Here is a 21,538-nt window from a genome sequence, read left to right as displayed (position 1 = left end):
GAGTGGCAGTAGATTTGCAGGTCGACCTCGCACCATCTATTATTAACCAAGTCTAATAATGCAACTGCTTGTTCACCACGTTGATCAGAGGCTTTCCTTCATGCATTCTCCCCAGGTTGGTCTCCAAGACGCCCAGCACTCTTTCCCAGTATCCGTTTGTCCTCCAGCTCACATGAGGGGTGATAAAAACATTCGGTGCCTTCCACAGGGGGTGGTCCTTTGGCAGCGGCTCAGGATCCGTCACATCTAAAGCAGCAGCCCTGATCTTGCCAGTCTCAAGCGCCTCGATCAACGCATCTGTTTTTATGAGAGGTCCTCTGGCGATGTTCGAAACAAAAGTCTTCTTCTTGGACAAAATCTCAAGCTGCTCCTTCCCGATGAGTCCAGTTGTTTCTGAAGTTAGTGGCATACCAATGACCAAGAGATCGAGATCTTGAGCGAGGAAGTTGTTGACGGCCTCCTTGGAAGCGCCGTGGAACCACTTTGAAGGGACGAGGCCGTCGGGATCTCCGGTGCCGGGGACGACGTAGCTGTCGTCTTTGCGAGACTCGGGGGTCGCCTTTTCGCTGCGCGTGAAGGCGTACACCTCCATGCCCATGGCCTGCGCAAGTTTTCCGCACTGTCGGCCGATGGCTCCGTAGCCAAGAATGCCCATGCGCAGGCCGACTGAATCCTCAAAGTCGACGGCCATCGGCCCCTCCCAGAAGCCTTGCTTTTGGTTCTCTGAGTAGCGCAGGAAGTGATGCTGGCTGGCGAGCCAGCTGCCGATTACCCACTCAGCAATTTGAGGACTAATTCTTGTATTAACTTATGTTGTCTTCAGCTTCAGCGACGACACTAGTTGTTACTCACGGATGGCATCCATTGGTCGTGCAAAACGGGATATCCGGGTTCTTGTATACCGGGTGGTCGCGCCATTTGTCAGCGCCCGCGGATGTCAACTGCACGAAGCGGACGTTCTTGAGTCTCTCGAGCGACGGGGGGTTGAAGCTGATAATCATGGTGACGCCGTCCCAGACCTCATCGGGAAGCTCGTCCGGCAAGAGGAAACGGCCGTCCGGCAGATGGTTGTTGGCCCAGCGGACCTGAAGGCCGGGGTAGTTTGACTCGACTCTACTGATCCATTCCTCGTTGCGCGGTGATGATAGGAAGACGAGAAGGATGTCGTTGGCCAACGGGCTGTTTTGGGGTGCGAGGTCGCCCATTGTGAAAAAAAGGCTGTTTGCGGAGAAGTCTGTTGCGGGGTTCACGACTGGGTGTTGCCAAGCTGGAGTGGAGGGGGACTTAATGAATATCACCAACTGACCGGGCCGGGTCGACGTTGGAGTTGACGAGACTGAGTTAAGAGACCGGGCCGGCGGGTGTCTGCTTATCGTGGTAGGACGGGCTTGATAGACGCGATTCGAGCCATTTGCCGAAGAAGGTTGCGATAACAAATTGACGCAGTCCGATAGGTGGAGTCGGGCGAGATGGCAGGGATCTGGCTGTCCGGTTGCTTCTCCGCGTGGGTCCGTTTACTCCGCGTCCGTCCCGAGATCGGGAACGATCCCATTGATTGATAAGCCGATCCGGCCTGGGCAACTCGCTCGCATACTCGCTCCAACACCGGGATGGATATATCAAACGGACCATGAGATGTCAGCCAGTAACCTTAAAGACGCCGTTTCATAATCGAATTCAGCGATCTGCCATCTTTCAATGCGTTTCTCGCGCGCCTGGTTAGTGCGCATATCTGGTCTGTCGCCAATTGAGGCACGTACAAATATAATTCCCAAAAGAATTTACCGTCTCCAGACGGACAATATGACCACCTCGTAATTGTGTAGAGAGAGAAGCGAGTTCAATGGTCGACACCGTGTCATATGCGAAAGGTGCGGTCAGGTACGGTCAGGTGGTAGATGTTTGCCAACGACGGGGTCCCGTTTAACAGCTTAATTGATTTTATCCTCCATTGTCTCTGCTGCAGAATTTCTATTTTCCCGCCAACACGCAATCCAAGAAAGCAACAAACAGCTGAACGTAGCAAATCCCCTCCTCATTGGATGCCATTGTGTATGTCATGAAAGGCGGTCGGCAAGTTGTAGTGTGAGAATTGGACCGCCGCTATTCAAGTTGAACTGTCTTAAATGCGAACTTCCGTCGAATGTCTCATTTTAGTCCACAAACTGGATATTCTCAGACTTTATACGATGCTTTTCCGGGCTTATACTATTGGTCGTATGACCAGGCTCGCAGCCACGAGGGCGCTTTCTATCCAAGCACTTGTAAGTCATCAACTTCGATATGTCCACCATGGAAAAACACCAAAGAGACCCCAGCCTATGAAGACGCTGGCGATTGGTATGAGAGGAAAGCCGACGTCGCCCAATCAAGGAGGTCGGACAAAAAGGTCGCGATCGTGACTGGAGCATCGGTATGGAATTTCTGAAATATCTCTCACTTTAGTCCATCGAGGAAATTGACATTATTCGCAGTCAGGGATAGGCGAGGCATTGAGCGGAGATCTAGTGAAGCAGGGTTGGCAGGTCGCAATGGCCGACATCAACACCAACGAAGAACTGCTACAGGAGCTAGGCGGCAACGCGAGCTTCCACAAGATGGACGTTTCCAGCTACGACGAGCAAGCGGAGACTTTCCAGAATGTGTGGAATCAATACGGCAGGATTGATGCGTTGCTGGCGAACGCAGGTGTTCCCGACAGAGGCTCAATCTATATTCTCAACCACAGAGGGTCTGATAAAGTGCCGCCAAAGCCCAACATGGTCTGCACCGATATTAGCTTCAAGGGATTGGTTTACGGCACGCAGTTGGCCATCCATTTAATGCGGAAGAACGTGACCCCTGGAGGTAACATCATTGCGACATCGAGCAATGCGGCTGTCAACCCCCACGAGGCTTCTCCGGAGTATTGCGGCGCTCAAGCTGGCATGATCGGCTTCGTACGCGGGGCATCCCGAGTGCTCAAGATTGTATGTTAAAGACTGGTGTGGATCACGGACATCTTTGACTCATCTAACACGACGACAGAAAGACAACATTCGGATCAACGTTGTCTTGCCTGGCGTCATTCGGACGCCTTTGGTGCCCGCTGGGATGATAGCCGCAGTTCATCCTGAGTGGTAATCAGTAACCTCACAATGCGTCCTTAAGTGCTTTGCTGATAGCATTTTCTAGCATCACTCAACTCTCGACTGTCGTGTCCGCATTCAATAAGTTCTTAGACGATGAGAGTCTCAACGGAGAAGCCCTCGAATGCTCGGCCGAAGATGTGGTCCCTTTGGTGTACGGCAAGTCGACAATGAGTCCAGTGACTGTCTGGGACACGCTTTTCAAGATGACGCATCATGAGGACTCTGGTCTTCCAGAGGCTGTTGCCTAGGCTGCCTATGTTCATTTGAGTCAACTTACAGAGGTGATCATCTTACATACTCAGACGCGGGGCTATTGCTGGTACTGCTTGGGCTAGGTGCACATTTCCATTGCCAAGGTTCTTGGGTTTCCATGCCCAGCGCCACGAGTCTGGTTCACAAGGAAAGACCAAGACTTGGTATCCGGAATCGAGGGCCACATCGCCGTCAGTGTTAGCACAAGTTTCTTATTCCTAATGTCCAAAACATGGGTTCGCGTTTCCACAAAAACCGCACGGCATCGCGAGCGTCCCGTGCACAGCTATGAACGTGTCGATCATGGAGGGTAAAATGTGGGCTTAGTGCCCGTCCGAACGGATGGACGATCCGATGATGTTGAATAAGAAATAGGACGACGGCAGTCTAATGGGATGCATCACTCATCTCCCACGACATTCATTTGGTAATTAGCGCTTTCATTCGCATACTGCGGCTCATGACTTCAGCCAAACCATCAGCAGACCTCCCCCCTGAAATCGCATCAGACAGCACCTTTTAGCAATTACTTGGCAAATCAGACTTCATCCATCCGTCTCGGAAATACAGTTCGCGTCGCTATTGACTCGAGATTCGGCTAAGAACCCGCGGTCACCCACTTCCAGAGCATTCTCAAAACACATTGCGCTCTTTCGAGTTTCCCCCTCACTCTATTCCATCGAAACTAAGGTTTTCCCCAACTTTCAGAGTTACACCACCGCGGACAAGGGCACCCATACGAAACAGCCCAGCGTGCCTGGACTGCAATTCTCCCCTTAATCAATCTGGCGGCCCCCAAATTGCCATTCACGCTGCGCAGTTTTCTTCTGGTCGAATGTTGTCATCCGAACTCGGTGGACCCGATGAGTTAATAAGGCGGGCAGCACTGCCGACGAATCCCTGGGTTTAACATGCGCTCACGTGGATTTCTCGGAGGCAGCGGCTCCGTACCACGTTGAATGGCCAAGAAAAGCTGTCCAAACCCCCGAACTTCCCCAAAACAGCAACGTCCCAGGCACAGGACGGCTCGGCGCCAATGCCCCTCGGCCGTGTTCCCAGCATCATCCCCGCCGGCAGTGCCCCGGCCGCATTGTATCTCACACGGCCGAAAAAGTAACCTCAGAACGCTGGGCGACGGTAAACCAAATAGATCGTCCCGCCATCCTTGGGGATGCCGTCTAAGATGAAGGACCGGCGTGTTTAACCCCGGGGCGACCCTTGAGGCCTTGTTTGACGGCTGCGGCGGAGTTGAGTGTTCGGAATCAGGGCCTTCTCTCCAGCTTGGCGGGATGCAAAGTGTTGTATAAGAGGACGAGGTTGCCCGGTCCAGGGTGAGGGAGGAGGATTGCAGCCCAGCTTCATCGTGCAAAAGCCAGTTACTGATCGCAGGCACGACACTCGTTTTCTCTTCTTCGATACCCAGTCTTACATTGACTTGAACTTTTAAGCATGCTTGCCCACTTCCTCCTCGCCGCGGCTCTGGCGCCGGCCGCGCTCGCCGGACCCGTCAAGGCCCGCCAAGTAGCTTCCTACGACGGAAACCCGCTCGCCGACAGGCAGCTGTTTCCCAACCCTTACTACGCCGATGAGATCAAGAACCTGGCCATCCCCAAGATGACCGGCGACCTCGCCACGAAGGCGGCCAAGGTCGCCGAGGTCCCCTCCTTCGCCTGGCTGTAAGATCCCGTGGCGATGTACTCTCATCTGGACAAGGTCACTAACACCCACATAGCGATACCCGCGAGAAGATCAGCTTGATGAACAGCACCCTTGCTGAGATCCGCAAGCTGAACCAGGGCGGCGCGAACCCTCCTTACGCCGGCACCTACGTTGTTTACAACTTCCCTGACCGGGACTGCTCGGCCAAGGCTTCGGCTGGAGAGCTTGCCATCGCTGATGGTGGTCTGGACAAGTACAAGACGGAGTACATTGACCGTATCGCCGCGCTCGCTAAGGAGTACTCTGACACCCGTATTGTGTTTGTCTATGGTACGTTTCCACCCATAGCTATCCTAACAGAGTATATACTAACGAATTTAACAGAACCCGATGGACTTGCCAACCTCATCACCAACATGGGCGTGCAAAAGTGCTCCCAGGCAGCGGACACCTACAAGGCCGCCACCGACTACGCCTTCAAGACGCTCAACCTCGACAACGTCGCCATCTACGTCGACGCGGGCCACGCCGGCTGGCTCGGCTGGGAAGCCAACCTCCAACCCACCGCCACCCTCTACGCCGACGTGTACAAGAAGGCCGGCTCCCCCAAGGCGGTCCGCGGCCTCGTGACCAACGTCTCCAACTTCAACGGCTGGAACCTGACCTCCGCACCCTCGTACACGACGCCCAACAACAACTACGACGAGAGCAAGTTCCACGCGGCGCTCACGCCGATGCTCAAGACGGCCGGGTACCCCGCCAACTACCTCGTCGACCAGGGCCGCAGCGGCAAGCAGCCCACGGGTCAGCAGATCTGGGGCGACTGGTGCAACGTCAAGGACGCGGGCTTCGGGGCGCGGCCGAAGGTGAAGACGGGGATTGACACGCTGGATGCGATTGTGTGGGTTAAGCCTGGCGGCGAGAGTGACGGCACGAGTAACTCTTCGGCGACGCGTTACGATGAGAAGTGTAGCTCGGGATCTTCGTTTACTCCTGCGCCGGAGGCTGGTACTTGGTTCCAGGAGTACTTTGAGATGTTGATCAAGAACGCCGATCCCGCCTTCTAAGTTTACAGGAAGGTGTTAAATGATTCTTCAATTGGAGATATTTTATTTCATTCTTGGTACATAGATATGAGGAAATGTGGCAGGGTCTTCTATGACTACATAAAAGAAAACCGTCTTGTGAATTATCCTCGTCAAGGTTGTTTTGAGTGAAGCTGGTCAGTGTATCGAGACCAGCACAAGTCTTCAACAACCAAGTTACAGGAGATGCACCTGTTCAACCGTTTAAACACGAGCTGCATGTCTTTCTAAGGAGACCACCATAACACAAGTTGATTCGACTCTTGTCCGGTTTGCCGGGTCTCTTCAGATCTGGTGTTGCAGTCGGCATGTTCGGATGATGCCCATCAACTCTATCGTCAACTCCCAAAGAGCCTCCAACAGACGAAAACCTCCAAAATTGGGAACTTCCTATTCGAGAACCCAGCAGGCTCTTTCGGGCCACGAGCAGACAGAAGCATCGCTGTGAACGGCTCTCCACGCGCCGCGATCTGCTCATCTGTCGACATCGGCTGCGCAAAAAAGGGAGACGGCGGCCCCGCACGCCCCAGCGGAGCGCCTGCAATCTCGCCCCTTTTGGGGGTTGCACCGCCCAAGCCCGGGCCATGGGCGACTCTTCCACCAATCACGGCGAATAGCGGCGCGCCCGTGGATGGGGTACTCAATGTACTGCAAACGAGCCGTGACGAAGACCGTTTTCCTCCCTGTTTGCTTGGTGTGATTTTTGGCCTTTCGGTCTGTCTAGGTTTTGGGATGGGGGGGATGGACGGGCTTCATATAATATGTATGTCGCGCCGGCGCCATCCCACTTGAACTGTCTCTTTTTGGCTCTTGTTCTGGATATTGTCCGAGTCTCTCGTTGGTCTGACTATCGTTTCTCTTCACGTTCTTTCTTCATTTCTACGTTTCTTGTTGATATTCATTTGCTGGTACATATCATTTCAACCCGACCCCTCTTGACAAAATGAAGTCTTTCGCAACCGCTCTTTCTTTCGCAGCCGGCCTGTCCCTGTCCTTTGCCAGCCCTACCTGGCACGTCAGCCGCGGCGCCGCCGTCACCCCGAGACAGGCCAACAGCTCCTCCAAGAGCCTGATCGTCTTGTAAGACACCGCCATGATCATAACACTCTGCATGCCGGCACACAGCTGACCCCAGATCCAGCGGCGACTCCTACTCCACCGTCGGCTTCTGGCCCGGCGGCACCCTCCCCGCCGCCGGCAACCCGCTCGGCAACCCGGCACTGCCCGGCCAGACGACCTCGAGCGGCCTCAACTGGGTCGGCCACCTCACCAGCACCCTCAACACCAGCCAGATCCTCACCTACGACTTCGCCGTCACGGGCGCCACCACCGACAAGGACATCGTCGACACGTACGCGCAGTACTGCGTCGACGACCAGGTCGACCAGTACAAGCAGTACGTCTCCAGCGCGGTCGCCGACAAGGCCAACACGCTCGTCGCCGTGTGGATCGGCATCAACGACGTCGGCGAGCCCTTCTGGGACAAGGAGTCCGCGCCCGTGGCCAAGATCATGGACCGCTACTTCGAGCTGCTGCAGACGCTCGCCGACGACGGGCTGAAGAACTTTGTGCTGCTCTCCGTCCCGCCCTTCTCCGACCAGATCCCCGCCATGATCGGCCAGAGCGAGACCGATTTGCAGCGCCTGCGCGACGACATCAGCTCCTACAACTCCGAGCTCACCACCCGCCTGGCTACCTTCAAGTCTGCTAACAGCGGCGTCAAGGGGCTTGTTTTCGACACCAAGCCTTCTTTTGATACTGTTGTCGAGAACTTTGCGCAATACGGTGCCAAGGACGCGACTTGCTACGGCTCCAGCGACTGCATCTGGGCGGACAACTACCACGCCGGTCTTGCTATCCACAAGCTGCTCGCCCAGAACCTGGTCAAGGGCGTTGCTGAGAACTTTGTCTTCTAAAGGACGATGAGAATGGAACGGAGGAGGCTGTAAGAGGAAGGATAGGATAAAAAAGACGGTTGAATTACACCTTGATGGTGCCTACTTGTCTCTTGCAATGTGATTAGTGGCTGAGCCGTCTGTTTCTGAAACCAATAACGCTCATGATGTTGCACGCATTGTGACACTGGCTGGCGGCCATCTCGGTAAGACGGGCGGGATGAACACGCACAATGAATGACGTTTGCCAATCATGATGTTAAGAGCTCACCGACCCAGGGACCAGAAGCAGTCAAGGGGCCTCAAAACGATCCAATCCTGCAGTCGCCTGACCCCCGTAATCCGGAGAAGCGGCACCCTTGCGTATGAGCGATAAAAGAGTCTGAGATGCCACTTCAACACGCTTACGAGCTACCCGATTGCTTACCTCCCGCAACCCTGCCGATTGGCCAATGGCCCTCGTGAAGGATGGGTGACTTCGCCCGAAATGAACCACCTCGACGGGTCCTCGAAGCTTTGTGGTGGCGGGCGCTAAGCTGCTTTCCGCCCGCCAAGAGGGAATATCTGGGGTGTGGTGTTGCTGTGCCGCAATTCACGAGTCTGCCTAGTCGCCCAAGATATGTTTACCAGCTGATCTGCTGACGGTCCCACGAATGAATCCACGATACTAAGGAACGAGGCGCTTACAGGACACGTCAGAAAAGTCTCAGATGCTGGGCAAGGCATTCTTCTCCTTCGGTTCTTCTAGAAGGCCTGGGGTTTATGCTTAAAAGCAATCGCGTGTCTCCATGAAGTTCATCTGATGTCCGTCAAAACGGTTGGACTTCTAAGAATCATCATTCGACGTCTCACAGCCCCAATCCAACCCCGCATTCCCCAACCCTCATCTACCCCATACTTCATCACCCCACCAGAGAGGTCCCACTGTTAAGCAAACCGGCGATGCCCTCCTTCTTCAAGAGATCCAAGAAGGAGAAGGAGAAAGAGGCAGAGGCAGAGGCCGAAAAGGCCAAAGCGGAGCGCGCCGCCACGCCGCCTCCCACATACGAGGATGCGCAGACCGAGCCGCCCGCATTCGAGGACGAGCCGCCGTCGTTTGAGTCCATCAACGGGTCCAAGGGAGGCGCGCGGCCGCCGCCCACCGAGGCCGAGGTCGCGAATTTGACGGCTGCGTTTTCGTCGCTAAGGCTGGGCACGCAGCGCGATCCGGACGTCGATTCCTGTCTGGCTCATCTGAAGCTTCTGTTTGCTATCCAGACGCTGAAGGAGGAGATTGGGTACACCGATGGACTGTGGGATATCTGGGACACGCGGGCGGGTCCGAAACCGGACAGCGAGGAGGCCGGGTCCAGCAAGAAGTCCGAGGATTACGTCAAGGACGTGCTGGCGAAGCTGCGCGAGAAGCGGTGGGCGGTGTTCTTGGCGCGCGCGGTTGATCGGTACGAGACTTGGTGGATGACGTTGGCCGGGGAGCGGTTGAAAGAGGAGGACATGAAGATCAAGTCGGAGAAGTATCTCGAGTTTCCGGATGGTGGGGATGATTTCCCATGGACTGTGGATATTCTTCCCCCTTTGGGTGAGTTGGATCGCTTTCCTCCCAAACAATATCGTGACTCACAGGTGCAGATGTTCTCATGATCTGGCACGCACACATGCTCAACCCCAGAGCTTTCCTCGAGGATACGATGCGCTACGGGATGAAGACTTTCTGGACAACGGGCATGCCATGGGCTCAAGTCAGCAAGATCATCGATGCCAAGTTCAACTACATCGCCACGGATGCCGCCAAAGCGAACTGGGAAGCCAGCACTGGGCGAGCATGGGATAACGTCGCAGAGCCCATGGCGAAGTACATGGAGTGCCTCGTCTGCAAGGAGACGATAGAAGTTCCATGGACCACCTGCGGCCTTCCCGAGCTGTATAAAGGCGAAGGGTAAGTCCTCCTCAACTCACCCCATCCGTCACCTGCTCACAGCACCCAGTAAACCAGGCCTCGTCGGCAAGGGCTACGGCGATGGAGACTTCTTCCAGCTCTGCACGGCAGGCTGCAACACCATCATCACGCGGCGCTTCCTCTCCGTGGCCAAGATGCTCAGCGACGCAGAGCACTACCTCTCCGACAACTACACTGTCCCCAGCGCCGTTCTCGAGCCCAAGGTCGGCATGCCCATCCCGCAGGCCGACGGGCACGCGCCCCAGGGCCAGACCTTCAGAGAGGCGACATTCCCCAACCGCCTGCTGGGCTTCGGGGTGATTGAGGAGCTGAGGAAACTTGTGCGGCCGGGGCTGCAGAAACCGCCGACCATGGAGAATGTTCGTGATATTATTGCGGCGGCGTTGGAGGACAACGACGCGTACGGACGAATCCAGGAGCTGGACAAGAAGCCGTATAACAAGGTCCTCTCGCGCACGGAGAGAGTGCAGAGCAAGAAGATGATGTCGCGGTACTGGGATAATTACTCCATCTTCGCGCTGGATCTTGTTGGAGCTACGGTGCGACAGGGTGTGTTTGTGGAGAAGATGTACAATGTGAGTTGAACCCCTGACTGAGTTAACACGAACAAGGGTGTTATTTACTGACCATCCTTCTCAGATCGACTGGCTCCACGGTCCCAACCAGCGCGGCACCATGGACCGCCTCCTCCAGAAATACAGCCGCTTCATGCTCATCATGACCGAGAACCCCTACTCCCTCTGCGTCCCGACCCTCGACGTCGACCTCGCGTGGCACACGCACCAGCTGGCCCCGCGGGCGTACTACAAGTTCAGCACCTTCAACTCCGCGACCACGGGGACCAAGGAGGCCAGGTTCATCGATCACAACGACAAGATCGACGAGGAGCGGCTTACGGAGGCGTTTGAGTGGAGCAGCAGGACGTATCTGGACAAGTTCGGGGAGGTGTACTCCGAGTGTGTTTGTGGGTGGTGTGATAGTATGTCAAGAGCCCCTTTTTCTTTGGCACACAGCTTTGAAGTTGACACTTGACAGTTATTCGCACAAACCATACCATCAACGACTCGAGCATCTTTGGACGCACAAAACAACAGAAAAGTAAGCTCCACCCATCTCCCCCTTTCTTCATCTTCGTGGGCTAAAAGTCTAACCCCACACAGCAATCGACAACTTCAACGCCTCCGCGAAGCCCCCCGCTCCAGGCGCGGAAGTCCACATCTCCGCCCACAACGCCGTCCTCTCGAAAGAGAACGGCGGCCGCAAGGCCCTGCGCTACCAGCAGAGGCAGATCTGCAAGCACCGCATGGACGGCGCGTACGAGCGGGCCGCGAAGCGCGCGTCGAAGAAGGGCGTCAAGCTGCCCAAGCCCGAGGAGTACTATAACCACTGGGGCAGCACGTATCACCGCTACGGGCCGAACATGTACCCGGCGCACCTCACCGCGGGCATCTATGTCGCGGCCGACCCGGGGATCATGCATGCCGGGACGGGGAGCTGGGCGGGCTGCGCTCAGGGGTTGTGTGGGAGCAACGACATCGCGGCCGGGGGGTGCGGCGGGCCGGGTGGGTGTTCCACCTCGGATGTAAGTTTCGCAGCCATGGATGGACTTGGAGATTTACTGACTGGGTTGTAGGGAGTATGGGCTGGGAGAACTCCAAACCAGATGGGCGGTACGTCGAGATCTGTTCGAAGAATGTCTGTTGCTGTCGCTAACAGGATGTGTAGGTTGCGGAGCATATGCAGGATCAGTTGTTATGATAAGTGGAGGCGGTTGTGGAGGAGGAGGAGGAGGAGGGTGCGGCGGAGGATCGTAATCGTCGTATGTGTCGGCGTGTTAATCAGTGTTATGTTCAATTCGAAGTTGTTGATTTTCATTATCGCGTTCTAGCATGTGTCAATTCAATTATTGATCGCGCGAAGAAATATCGCTACACACGTCCAAAATAATCATGTCAAAAAGTCAGAACAATTGAACAAAATGCAAAAAAAAAGAATTTCTGAATTGATCAGAGAAAGGTTTTCAAAGAATTTCCAGGCTCGTAGCACCGAAACCGGGTCCCCAGCGCCCGCAGCATTAAAGGCTTTGGAACACAAGAGACCGCTATCCAAAGATGCACATTAGACGGAGGCTCTCACCACATCCGACGTACACCAGTGGTTAAGGTGGTTTTTGCGCAGCGACCGGGAATCGAACAGGAAGAGTCCAATATCTTGGTCAGAGATAACCTGAGGGTATCACCCCCCAGGCAACCGGGCCGCTCTGGTGACAACCAGGCATCACTGTTTGGATAAAGAAGGGTGAGGGGGGCAGCCTCAGGTTGAGAGGGCGAAGGTGAAGTCGAAGGTGAGAAAGGAAGGCAAGTGCTTCCTTCTCAAAACGAGAAGGACTTGACGCGTTTCTGTCTTGACGCGTCGTTGCCGTCGCCGTCGTCCTTGTCTACCCGTCGGGAGTTGCTCATTCACCCACGCTTCACCTACCTAGTCCCTGACGCTGGCTCACCTCCATCTCACCTCTTGCTACCCTTTGACGTCGTTCTTTCCTACCTTAAAAATAATCAGACGAGAAGTAGTGAAAACTTTTCAGATCTTCTCACTTTCCATCGCTTCCACCCACCACTCGCAAACTTCCCCCCCGACAACCACACAACCCACTTCGTCGCCTCACAACTTCACAACACAATCAACCAGCTTACAATCTTGCCTCATCACCTAAACCACGTAAGTCAACGTCTGAATTACTCTTGTCCGTCCTTTCTTCCAGTCTATTCTATTCAGCTTTACGATCAACGTCTCTTATCGATCGCAAAGTGAATCCCGTCCGCGCGCGATGTGACTCTTCCACTATTCAACCCCCATTCTCTCCCACAAATCCAAGACTTGCCTCATTCTGCTTTACTCGCTACTTTCGACAATATCTGACCATACAGTAGAATCCTACACGATGTCTCAGGCTCAAGAGCTCCCTCCCGTCGTCTCTGGCGTCCCCGCCGTCGCCGCCGACAATACCCAGAAGACGGCGACCAAGAAGACCAAGTCCAAGTCCAAGACGCTCAAGAAGATACTGCCTTCCGGCGCAGGCTTCGAGATGTACCGCGACCCCACCAATCAGGAGGTGAAGTACCTTGACGACGAGAACGAGACTATTGCCTTCAAGAACGCTCTGCACGCCGTCACTCCCAACCTCGACACCCGCGCCGTCGACGCCGCCATGGCCGAGCTCTTCGAGAAGGCCACCAAGCTTGCGCCTCACATGGCGGCTACTGATGGCACTGCCGGAACCTTCATCGCCGCCGCCCGCAAGGCCAACTGGACCAAGACCGCTCTGAGGTACATGAAGCCCACTGTCCCGGCCAAGGTCATGATGCGCCTTTACGAGGCGCGCCGCCTCGCCATCAAGTTCTCGGGATACCACCAGCATCCCATCGCCTACAACGAGGAGACTCTTACCGCAAAGGCCATCGACGTCCTTCTCCAAGAGAAGCCTGATGAGAAGCCTGACACCTTCTTTGCCGACTGGACCAACGAGCAGCTCGAGAGAATGATGGGCGAGATCCGCCGTAAGGAGCGCGCCGACTGGGTAAAGGGCAAGGAGGATGATAAGGAGGGTGAACTAATGAGCCCCAAGGAGGCTAGAGAGTTCGCCGAGGCCCAGAAAGCTGCTCAGTCGGAGCTCGAGGATGCCCTTGCCATGAAGATGCGTGGGTTGGGCATCAAGAATGGTGGTGCTGGTTTTCTCTCGCACTAGACAGGACGTCTTTTTCACGGAGACGACCACCTAATGACGACAAGCGACGAACAAGGGCATGGATACGCACAAGGAAAGGGTGTTGGTCGGCTTTGCTCAGTAATGAAGACATCACAAAGAATAGCACCAGGTCTTTATGACTTACCACATCCTTATACACTCTTCTCCATTCTTCTTCATGCCAACAATGAATCTCATTCACTGTCCCTATGAGTCAAAAGCTCAGTTCAAAAGTGCTAAAATGTTGTTCAAGTAGGATGTATTCAAAAGCTCCAAGCATCAGCTACGAAAGTGTACATGTCATCGCCATCATCTGTCCCACAGCTCAACTGAGAATCTCAGTTGGCTCCCAAACAAAGCAGCTCAAAAGGAAAACGCCACCACTCAACGCCAACTCCAAGGGGTATCGAAATGGTTTCTGTTGCTTTCATGTGTCGTTGGAGATTCATCCGTTATTGAGGTGTGTATAGCCTCAGAAAACTTGCTTCCAGGTGCATGAATCTCTCCCCCGTTCATTGCGAAGGCTGTGGAGGGGGAGGCGGGGGTGGTTGAGGGTTCAAGAGGCGATCTTGGACATTGCCCGTGTCGTTGAGGTAGACATCAAGCATGCCCGGTTCACTGCTGTTATATCATTAGCCCCCGAAGCAAGATTTTGCATGGGATCTTTGCCTACCCATTTACGAAGACGTCAAAGTAAGTGTTCTTGTTCATAGTGACAGCTGATGACACGAGGTCTGAAACAGATTGGTGGGCAGCAAAATCGATAGATGCAGAGGGCGAAGAATGCTTGACATGCGATTAATCGGCGACGGGGTTCTCCAACTTTCAGTTACCTTTTCACAATCTCAAGATGAGGTTGAGGGGGTATTTATACTCAAAACTTCCATGATCAGGAACTTCCTCTCGGATATCGTACCCTGCCACGTTTCTCGCTCCATACCACGCAGCTCTCAGCTGGTCACCTGCTCCATCGGAACGCAACTGACACCATTCCCACTTTCACAGCAAAATCCCGACCCCGTATCCGTACCCAATATCACGCCGGAGATCCATTATCAGACCCAGAATCGAGCCGAGGGGGCCACCCCCAAAGCGGGCCAAACCTCATGAGACCCGGCACAATCCACGACAACCCCAAGGCCAAAACAACGAAGCCGACCAACCGGACGCAAATCCCACCCCAAACATGAGGCTCTGCCTGCGGTCATCCTCGCGACTCGGTCGGGCTTCGTCCAGTCGCCGTGACGGACGATTCACCCCGTGCCGTTTTTCGTCTCTCAGCGGGGCCGACGACGCGCGCGCACACGGCGAGCTCATCCAACGACATTCCGAGTTCAGGCTCTACGACACGCCCTCCCCCCTCCCGGGATTCGTCATCGAGAAAGGATGGGCCAGAGATTAAACCGTTTCGTTTTGACTTCTGCCAGACGAAGGTGTGTAGAAACCACCCCTCTCGCTCTCTCGATGAGGACTTTCTCCCCGGTCTTTCTCCCTGGTCAATTTACATGCAGGCTTTGCAGCCAACAGCGCAACATACATAGCGCCCCTCACCAAGGCCCAATCACCCCCACATCCATGCCTCTCTTGCATATGAGACTGCATACAGACTTCGTGGCACCGCTCAGATTTTGCAGTGAAAGTAGAGGCAAGGTTGCTCGCATTGAGGGATGCGGTGTGCGAGCGACTCGCTTGTGGGGGGAATGCAGACAATAGTTTCCAACACATGTGCGTATCATGGAGGTAGCCCGCCGGTCTCGCGTCGTGGATCAGGGTACAACCATGCTCCATCTCTGCGTTCTGCGTGAGATTACAGGTTGAGTGATGCTCGAGAGGAGCTGACGGGGTGGTGTGGTGATGTACATGTAGCTGAAGCTCGCGAGGGAGCTCGTCATTTCTTCAGTGATTTGCGGCAATGCGTGTTGATCAATCTGTGTGATCGAGAGTCCCGCAATGTGGCGTATTGATCTTCGTCTCGGGAGTTGTTCGCGCAATGTTTTTATTCGGGAGCTCGCGATCAATCCCCGAGATGCGTTTTCAGCAGTCAATAAGCTTCGTGTTGTGTTGTTGTTAGATGGGAGGTATTGTGGATAGCATCGCCAAGCATGGCACGGGTAGCAGACCCGAGCTTGGCAGCTCGATGCGGGGAAACAAGCAGCAAACTTCAGGTCATAGCTTCAGCTTGACACGCCAAGACTCATGGGTTGAGTCGTTACCTTACATATAAAGACGCTGTACCTCCGATTACTACTTTGGGTATCGCCTTCGAGGCGTTCAGGTGTAACTAGTTGACCGAACAAACGTCAGTATGGCATGATACGAATCATCCTAGACCACGACACCTCGTAAATACCAACATGCCGCAGGCCACGTAACAACAGCGGTATCAAGATGAACCAGACGATTGGAAGGGTACACGAGCTACGGCCGGGAGATAGGGCAGATGATCGCGTACAGGTTTGACGTACATGTCTGACGAGGATCAGGGGTTGAGGATGGCAGATACGTGCATATTTTATACTACATTACAGGCCTTGTTTCCTGCAGAGCCTCAAAGAAGGATCGTTCCGCATAAGCCTTGCCAATGATTTTCAAGCTCGCTTCTATCGTACATGTAATCGCCACAGCTAGAGTGTCAGCTGAAATCTCCTGAAGTTGGTTCAGACCATCCACTCTGGTTACGCGGAGAGTAAAGTATAGCTTAAGATTTCAACGAGAGATCTTCTGTGTTGGATTGTTACTGTGAGTCTTGGTGCTTCTAGCGCCACAATTTAAGGAGCGTATACGAGGTAATATGGTGAGCAATCAAACTCATCCAAACGCAGTCCAGCAGCTACTCTGTATGTCCTGAGTCCAACCCCAGCTTCCCAGCCAATCGGACAGGAAGAACTAAAACAACACATTGACCCGAAGGTAATCAACACTAGTACTTGAAGATATTTCATCTCCAAAGTGGGGTATCAAACAAGCCCTTACTGCCTCCTCAAAATCTCAAGCCCCCACCAGGCGCATTCAATACCGCCATCCGCCTTGAAGGACAATAGAAGAGGTGCGCATGTTGACTACCAGCGAACGCTGTTTCACTTCTTGCCACCATTCTGAAGCCTATCAGGAACACTAGTGGTGTCCTTGATGTAGATGTCAAGCATCGGGCTCGGCGAAGTACTAGATCGTGGTTAGTGACCGTGATCATACATCTTGATGAAACGGCTTACCTGTCAGCCATGATGTATTTCAAGAGAAGGAAGACAGGACGTGAGTTTTTGAACGAGAGAGTTCGGAATTGTCTTTTATGCAGTATGTGTTTCAAGAAGCCCAGCTTCGATGATGCTTGTGTCGAAAGCTCTACCTTCTGATGGTTACTATTCAGGGGTATTTATAATTTCTGCCCAGAGAATGTAAACAACATCTGCCGATGCATATTAGTGAACATCTTGTTGTCCCTCTCGGCTACTGCTCCCATCTTCACCCATCCATGAGATAGTATCCTCGCTCGTGGGGTCAGCTGGCATGCGCTAGAGTTAGGGTCCCCCTTCACAGCAATCCGACCGCATACTCTAGCCCAACACCCTTGCTCGCGGAGCGAAGGCCAGGAAGCCGATACTCCCTTCCGACCGTCCAGGGATCCCGTATCATCTGCCATGAGAATCTACCCAACCACAGACGATGACAGAGCTCGAGTCTCCAATTATTGAGGCTCTGGGTGGAAATCTCCTTTGTTGGCATGTGAGGTGGCACTCCGCTATCACCTCGGAGTCAACCTTCTTCTTTTGCTTGTCGCCTTCCGTCTGATTTCCGACACCCATCCGTCGTCCGTCATCTGCTCACCCCTGCCTACCGGATGTGGCCACGATGCGCGGGATGGCACTCGGGACGGCATGGGACGGCACGTCCACGACAATGGCGCTTAAACTGTCTAATGTAGACTGTCTCTGATAATCAGGCTCTCGTCACTGTGAACTTTGTTCAGTCCTCGGGTTCGTATACCCATCATACATAGGAACATGGCCCACATCCATCCTGGGAATCCTGGCTGGCGACCGTTTTAGCCAAGGATGCCGAATACATAGTACATGCTGCTCTTGCATGAAGCAACCCCATGGGCCCATATAGATGCATCAGGGTCAAACAAGCCCTCCAATCAGGACCACGTGTGATATAACATTGCAGCTTCCCCGCTCCGCGATGTCTACACACATAGAAGATACTCCGTACGCCACAAGTCTTGCAGCATTGGCACATTGTGCTCGAGGTGGTCGGCGATTAGCCTTACAGGGTAGGAGTTACGGCGTCGGTCTCCCCTAGAGCATCGAAAGGGTTACCCTGGCGTGGCATCGGTCCCCGTTGAGTTCCTTCGGCAGGTGATTGTTTCCGGTTTCGAGCATTCGTCATTTTTGCACTTTGCTGAAGAAAATGATCGGTCTGGGTACCCGAGTGTTCTCTCCCTGTGAGCTTCCTGTAAAGTAACCTTGATCCGCTTCTTTCGGTCATGCTCGGGGCCGTGTTTCCGTCCGTGACGTCGTCCTCGTCGTGGCCGTCGCGAGAATGGCGATGAGGCTTCACCGCCAAAGCCATTGTGTCCCAAACCGAGCTCCGTGAGATAGTCCCCCACGGGGATGAATACACCGGCTGGATTGGTCATCAATTGTAATCAGATGAGGGGTTCCTGGGACGAGAGATTGGCTTCAAGATAGGCACGGATGGCAAAATTGGAGCTATTCATGTCGAGAGAGCGCCGCACACCGTCTCCCATCGGCAGGAGGCGTCATCATGGTCTGATAAACTGTCCACGAGACTATATTTGAGTCGGGATAACACTCAAGTCCGATGCCACGTACGTGGTGATGCGGGACGGGCTGCAAATTGTGTCGACGTGGTGAAATCTTCCGGACGAGGATCAGGGATAAAGAGAGTCATGGACACCAGCATCAAAGACACAGTTCAGCCCATGGGCGCCCTCCCCTAACGGCAAGAAGAGCCTCAAGCCACGCCAGTCAGGAAGCGAGAACGAAATGCTCTTATGCGAAAGGTTACTGACACGTGGGGGGAATAGAGGGGGTTGTTGCTTCAAGATAGCTAGGAAACATCAAAACTTCGCCCAGAATAGCCTCGTGGACAGCGCCCATCAGATTCGTCTAACCAACCAAGCCCCGCGCGGGTGGCTTTAGGTGTCAGATCATCACGACTCGCCATATCTAAGGCCAATGGTTCACCGGCTGCGGGAACGGGTTCGAACCCGAGAAGGGCAAGCAGAACGAACGGTGTGGAGGGATGGGAGATTTGATGAGTGGAGGAAGTGATGAAAAAGGACAAGAGTGGGTTGGGTGATGAGAGAAAGAAGAAGTGAGTGGCCGCCCGGGGTGGATTGGTGTGGAATCACACTCTACATCCGTACACCACCAACACCACCCAAGGCCGGCCCAGGACGCGGCCACGGAGACGTCTGCATCCATGTCCGGTTAGCTGCTGCGTGGCTGCTTCTGAAGAGGCCGCTCCAACAAGATGTGAGTCCAGCGCACACTTTCGCTGTGACCTTCCCAGAATCCCTGGGCCTCTCCCTCCTCGCCTTCCGTCTCTGTAGCCACGGCCCACCAGTCTTTGAGCAGAGCCGCACAGCCGCATCTTTCGGGGTTGAGCGGACACCCCAGATCCTGAAGCTCCTCGAAGTTCGAGGAGCTTAGTTTGCTGTGAAAGTGCAGTCCTTTTGGTGGTGGGTGTGAGGGGGGAAGACCACGAGTCATACCCGGAAAGCAAGGTCGCTTTTGAATAGTACTGTGCAGGAGGCAGTTCGCCTTTTTTGCACATTCGGTTCCTATTTACTGTCGGTCACATCTCATCCTTCCGATCGTTCGGTTTTCAGGTCTTTAATTCAGGAGGAGAGAAGAGAGAAACGTGGAAATGCGAACGGCAACTGTGTGTTGGGGGCGGTGTCGATGCGTAGGGCTGGACTAGGCTGGAACTGCTGACAGTGTTGTTGGTTTCTCCAAGCTGTCAGCAAGATTGCACTTTCGAGAGACTACATCTCTTGAAGAGAACCTCCATCTATTCATCTTTGTCTGTTGAATCTCTAACGTCTGCAAGACAGGAACATCAATCGATAGCGCACGTCCGAAGCCCGTCAGCTCAGATCTTCGACTTCTCCGACTCCTCTCTCGCCCTCTTCGCCTCCTTCTCCGCCCTCAAGACCTCCTCCCGCCCCCGAACCTCGACCTTGCGCGGGCCCTCGCGCGTGAACTTGACTAACACGACCCTCTCCCAGTCGCCCCCGCGCCCCGAGCCCTTGAGCTCCGGCCCCGGCTTATCGATCCCGAGCACGACGCGGTTGTCCTCCTCGCGGATGAACAGGTTATGCGGGCTCATGACCTTGTCCGCCCAGGGGATCTCCGACGTGGGCTGCTTCCTCGCTGCCTCCGACTCAGCCGTCGGGATCCGCTTCAGGAACTCCTTCAGTTGCTCCCGCTGCGCCGCGAAGTGCTCGACGCCGGCCCCGCTTGACGAGCCCTTGCAGAACTGCGCGACGAGGAAGAGCAGGTAATACTGCGGCGGGAAGAGGATAATCTCGCCTTTGTCGGCGCGGGAGAGCCATACGGAGGCGTCGTCGAACTTGGCGGCCGTGTGCTCCACGCCCCCGTCCGGCGTCGGGACGATGATCTCGTGCTCCGCGGCCTCGGCGCCTGTTGAGGCAGAGTGCGGGAGCATGTAGATGTACATCTGCGTTGTGAAGCGTTTGGGAACGTTGGTTGGGGTGACCCATCTCGTGAAGGCCAACAAGCGATCTGTTGCGCTTGTCAGTGAGCTGTTGCATCATCCATTTGCCAGTCAAAGATGGCTATGCTACACTGACGCATTGCCAGCGTATACTTCAGCATGACGATGATGCTTCCAGTTAAGAGGTTGCAGACCACAGCCTTGCAGGATTTGTCGATGTGAGATGAATTGACAGGAAACAGGACCACTTACCAACGTCCGGAACACCCCCAACACTCTCAACCCACTCCCCAAACCTCACCTCATTCCCATGAATCCGCTTCCTCGCAACGTCCCTATCCGCAGATGACAAGTTCACCAGCGCAGCCTCACCCCCCGCCACCGCTCCCTTCCTCGTCGCAAGCAGAATCCCCGTCTCCTCAAAACACTCCCGAATCGCACCAAGCCGATACGCAGGCCCGTCCTCATGCCTCCCCCGCGCCTCGGGCGCAGGAACCTCCCCGTCGTGGAACGCGTCCAAGTTCCCGCCGGGAAAGACATGCGCGGAGGCGAACGACGTAGACGTCTTCACCCGGTGGAGCAGCAGGACCTGGTTCGTCGGCGAGAGGAGGAGGATGCTGGTGCCCGGTTAGCGCGCGCCTGTTGGGTCGGTTTGCGAGGGTTGCGGCGTACCTTGAACTCGGCCGCGGCGCCTGGACCTCCTTCTTCTCCTTTGATGAAGAGGATGCCCGCTTTTGTGACATGATTGCTACGCCCGTCGCGCCTTCGAAATGAAATGTGGCTGTTGTGAGTGGCGGCGTATTCGGACTCGTCGGCCTTCGGGTCGAGCTTCCGGTCGCAATTGAGCGCGAATTCGTGAATCGGATTGAGAGTATTGATGAATTTGACCGCGCGCGAATGCACCGTGAAAATATGAATGTAGACATTAGAAGATCCCCGGGGAACAGCCTGTCCGGCTAGCTCAAAGTCATGAGGTGTGTTGCGGACTAGATCATCGCAGCGGGGTTGTTTGATGTTTTGCCGAGGTTCGGTGAGCGCCCTGTGACCGCGCCCTGCGCCAGTTGAGGAATGCCGTGCGGCGAGCACCGATCGACATCCGGACTTCTTATTTT

The 21,538-nt window shown here is 54.7% G+C and overlaps 6 protein-coding genes across 6 annotated transcripts; 4 read left to right on the top strand and 2 right to left on the bottom strand.

Annotated features, from left to right (window-relative positions):
- Positions 1-52: 52 nt before the first annotated feature.
- On the bottom strand, positions 53-1,205 carry ddh-2 (D-2-hydroxyacid dehydrogenase; the record flags this gene model as incomplete). The annotated part of the gene is made up of 2 exons (XM_032036590.1): positions 53-791; positions 853-1,205. 2 exons carry the CDS (start codon positions 1,203-1,205, stop codon positions 53-55), a joined length of 1,092 nt encoding a protein of 363 aa, XP_031884623.1.
- A 1,326-nt stretch (positions 1,206-2,531) lies between these two features.
- Positions 2,532-3,379, top strand: CGGC5_v012853 (15-hydroxyprostaglandin dehydrogenase; the record flags this gene model as incomplete). The annotated part of the gene is made up of 3 exons (XM_032036591.1): positions 2,532-2,969; positions 3,028-3,119; positions 3,175-3,379. The coding sequence occupies 3 exons, from the start codon at positions 2,532-2,534 to the stop codon at positions 3,377-3,379; spliced, it is 735 nt and encodes a 244-aa protein (XP_031884647.1).
- Positions 3,380-4,832: 1,453 nt separating this feature from the next.
- Positions 4,833-6,109, top strand: CEL6A (1,4-beta-D-glucan cellobiohydrolase CEL6A; the record flags this gene model as incomplete). Its single annotated transcript, XM_032036592.1, has 3 exons — positions 4,833-5,059; positions 5,116-5,372; positions 5,427-6,109. 3 exons carry the CDS (start codon positions 4,833-4,835, stop codon positions 6,107-6,109), a joined length of 1,167 nt encoding a protein of 388 aa, XP_031884644.1.
- A 961-nt stretch (positions 6,110-7,070) lies between these two features.
- aes1-0 (Acetylesterase) lies at positions 7,071-8,043 on the top strand (the record flags this gene model as incomplete). Its single annotated transcript, XM_032036593.1, has 2 exons — positions 7,071-7,207; positions 7,269-8,043. The coding sequence occupies 2 exons, from the start codon at positions 7,071-7,073 to the stop codon at positions 8,041-8,043; spliced, it is 912 nt and encodes a 303-aa protein (XP_031884646.1).
- A 921-nt stretch (positions 8,044-8,964) lies between these two features.
- On the top strand, positions 8,965-13,721 carry CGGC5_v012850 (uncharacterized protein; the record flags this gene model as incomplete). The annotated part of the gene is made up of 10 exons (XM_032036597.1): positions 8,965-9,598; positions 9,649-9,955; positions 10,005-10,551; positions 10,616-10,955; positions 11,012-11,074; positions 11,137-11,558; positions 11,610-11,646; positions 11,702-11,737; positions 12,665-12,694; positions 12,907-13,721. 10 exons carry the CDS (start codon positions 8,965-8,967, stop codon positions 13,719-13,721), a joined length of 3,231 nt encoding a protein of 1,076 aa, XP_031884520.1.
- A 6,120-nt stretch (positions 13,722-19,841) lies between these two features.
- Positions 19,842-21,169, bottom strand: ndx-7 (putative nudix hydrolase 7; the record flags this gene model as incomplete). Its single annotated transcript, XM_032036600.1, has 3 exons — positions 19,842-20,494; positions 20,679-21,043; positions 21,099-21,169. 3 exons carry the CDS (start codon positions 21,167-21,169, stop codon positions 19,842-19,844), a joined length of 1,089 nt encoding a protein of 362 aa, XP_031884659.1.
- Positions 21,170-21,538: the final 369 nt, after the last annotated feature.

This window comes from Colletotrichum fructicola, assembly GCF_000319635.2.
Source record: "Colletotrichum fructicola Nara gc5 chromosome Unknown KSG_Nara_v1_contig07, whole genome shotgun sequence".
Classification (NCBI taxonomy): Eukaryota; Fungi; Ascomycota; class Sordariomycetes; order Glomerellales; family Glomerellaceae; genus Colletotrichum; species Colletotrichum fructicola.
The sequence above is the reverse complement of the archived record's forward strand: the minus strand, read 5'-3'. Positions and strand labels throughout refer to the sequence as shown.